Raw genomic sequence first — 2,889 nt, 5'->3', positions numbered from 1 at the left:
CATCACAGCCGTGAAGGAATGTGACTCATCAGTGACTTCTCTACTGAAACACCAACACACACAAACCTCGGTGTGTGTGTGTGTGCGTGTGTGTGTGTGTGTGTGTGTGTCTAACGCACGTCCTTTGATGTCGCTGACGGCTGCTGTAAGCGCCGCGGTAACTATGGAGATGCACTGGAAGCCAGACGAGGAGCAGACAGTGTCTGTGGCAGCTGACGGCTGCTGTCTGGGCGACGCTCGTCCGTTTAACGACCGACGGCGGCGGCGACGGCGAGTCCATTCACAACAACCGTTGTAGAACCGCAGCTGCAGCCACGGGTCAACGGGAGGAGACGTCACAGATTTGGTTTGGTTTTGATGTGAAAAGAGAGCGGGGCTCAGCTCCCCCCCCCCCACACCAAACCCCCCCTCAACAAAATCCCACAAAAACAAATCTAAACGGAGCTGTGATGTTTTTACGTCTGTGTGAACGCTGTGGTTCAGTGGATTTTTTTAAGAAGACTTTATGAACGACTGAAGGCTTTATTTTCAGTGACATCAGAGGAGCCCAGGGCGCCTCTGTCACTGAGAGGTCATGTGACCACAGCTTCACAACAAAGTGCTTAAGTGACGGCCGGACTCAAATTTCCAGATTGTGACTTTCGGTGAGTCAACTCAGGGCAACCCCCTCCGACCGGCCGTGAGTTTTTGAAACGGTTCCTCACCTGCAGCGCTCTCCGAACACACAGTTTCCCTTTTGGAAGAACTTGCAAAGCATGGCTGCGGGTTTGCTGCTAGCCAGATCGTGGGAATACCGGCAGTTCTCTCCTTCCTTGCAGAGACCGTGCATGAAATACCTGCAAAGGGGCAAAATTGGTTAGCAACTTGGTTCAAGAGCAACGTCAACGCGCCCATCTTTAGATGGAACCTCACGGACGTCTGGAGGGTCAGGGACCGACATCGTCACTGGTTCGGTGTTTACGACGTTTGCTACAGCAACAATACCAAGATCAAGACGAAGGGCAGTCTGTGATTCACAAGATTGGTTCTCAACCACTTTTCCGTCTCCAGTCGCAGCCCTGTTAGCTCGGCGTATCAGCCCGACACCGACACAAACCACGACGCTGCGAGCACAGGCGCTACTGCTAGCTAGCGTTGGAGTTAGCTATAGCAGTCCAACAACACGTAGATTAGAACATTTTTTCGTCTTTGATGTTGTGTTTTTATTGGTTCAGTCATTGATCGGATGTCATTTGAATAATAAAAAAAAAAATCATCCTACCACTAGTTCTGATTAGTACCAGGGACTTGACATGTGAATAAACACATGTTGGCCAACTGGTACTGATTGTCCTTCAATAGTCTGGTCAATGTCGTCTTACTTTGAAAATAATATTTGTCGAGGGATATGCTAATGTTAGTATTGTTGAATATTTGCTGTGTGTACTCTCTCCTCCATGGTAGTACTCATCGGGGAGTGGGGGCCATTCGCCGAGGGACCTTAAATCCCACTTTAACGCCTCTGCATCGCAGTAACGTCTCCAGCTGTCGTCGTTCACTTTCAGTAACAGCCGAACTGCTAATCTTAGCACGGTGTCAACAGCCACTTCTTCTCGGGACGTTACGTTAACGTCGTCCGAAAGAGGCGCCAGACAGGTGCTGTAAACTGTTGTGAAATATACGGTAATAATATAACGTAAACACGAGCTGTTGATACGCGAAGGCACCTGCGTTAGACAGACACGGCGTCCCGCGGACGTTACGGCTGCCGTGACAACCACTCAAAACGGCAGCGGCTGAGAGTAAACGCTCGCTGCTTTCACCGCAGACCACAACAAGAAAACATCCATCGCACAGTGGCGACAAAAAAAACGCAGCTAGCTAAACAACAGCTGAGTGGAGCCTGAGAGGAGCTGCTGTCAGATGCTGTCACCGAAAAAAACACACTGACACACGATACGAACCGTCAAATCGACCACGACGGACATTTACTGTCGTCTGTAGTGACTTACCTGCAGGTTACGTGTTTGGTCCAACCTCCTATCACTCCCGAAGCCGCCACAGACGCTGCTGCTGCCTCCGCCATAGCTGTTTATGTTCAGAAGCCACGGCCGGATGTTCCGGACAGCTCCGCTGCCGCTCGGCCCTTTCCGTGTATTTACGGTCCAAGCCGGAGGTTGCCGAAACGACGAAGGCAAATGCGCATCCACGTAAAATGCTCGTTCCCGACACTTCCCAGGCTGAGGATTATAATGTTTTGCGTTAGAGAGAAAAAAGACAATAAAATAAAATGAAAAACAGCGGGTGTTTTTTTTTATTATTATTTAATTTTCTTTTATAATTTCTTCCTACTTGAACATTAACTGTGTCGGTGCAGCAGGTCAACCACTGTGAACGTCCAACGACGGAGAGTTTGTTTGATCAGACACTTTGATATGATAAAAGCGCGTGTATTTACTTGCATCTTTTTTAATAAATCCATAACTTCTAACAGGCGTCTTTTATTGAAAACGTAAAATCTTACAAAAAATAACAAAAAAAAACAGCCAATATATTATATATTACACTATATTGTCGATATATTGATAAACTTGAATTCTTTATTTACATTTATTTACCTTTCAACTTAACTATTTAGCACTAGAAGTCCTGGAAATTTTCACTTCTCCTGCAGACCCCCCTCCCCTTCCAAGAGGTGTTAATGTTATCACCTGGTCGTTGCAGTTGCAAATTCGATAAGTACCTTCCACCCCTAAGTACCTTCCACCCTTCCCCCCTCTCTGGTAGAAAGAGAAAAACAAACGGAGAAGCAAACAAAGGACTTGAGTAAATGAGAAAAACATTTATTGAAGACTATTCCAAATAAATTACATTGAAAACAAATTGTGAGCATATTCCATAGTATTTTTT

At 46.7% G+C, this 2,889-nt stretch overlaps 1 protein-coding gene across 1 annotated transcript in view; it reads right to left on the bottom strand.

Annotated features, from left to right (window-relative positions):
• Window positions 1-2,197, bottom strand: part of mkrn1 (makorin, ring finger protein, 1) — an 8,109-nt gene extending 5,912 nt beyond the window's left edge. The window contains exons 1-2 of the mRNA XM_025057169.1: window positions 1,992-2,197; window positions 705-836 (exon numbers count right to left, since the gene is read on the bottom strand). Coding sequence (XP_024912937.1) covers window positions 705-836; window positions 1,992-2,065 — 206 coding nt within the window. The 5' untranslated portion in view covers window positions 2,066-2,197. The remainder of the gene's footprint in view (window positions 1-704; window positions 837-1,991) is intronic.
• Between the last annotated feature and the right edge of the window lie 692 nt (window positions 2,198-2,889).

This window comes from Cynoglossus semilaevis, chromosome 8 (assembly GCF_000523025.1).
Source record: "Cynoglossus semilaevis isolate Cse_v1.0 chromosome 8, Cse_v1.0, whole genome shotgun sequence".
In the NCBI taxonomy this organism is placed as follows: domain Eukaryota; kingdom Metazoa; phylum Chordata; class Actinopteri; order Pleuronectiformes; family Cynoglossidae; genus Cynoglossus; species Cynoglossus semilaevis.
The sequence above is the reverse complement of the archived record's forward strand: the minus strand, read 5'-3'. Positions and strand labels throughout refer to the sequence as shown.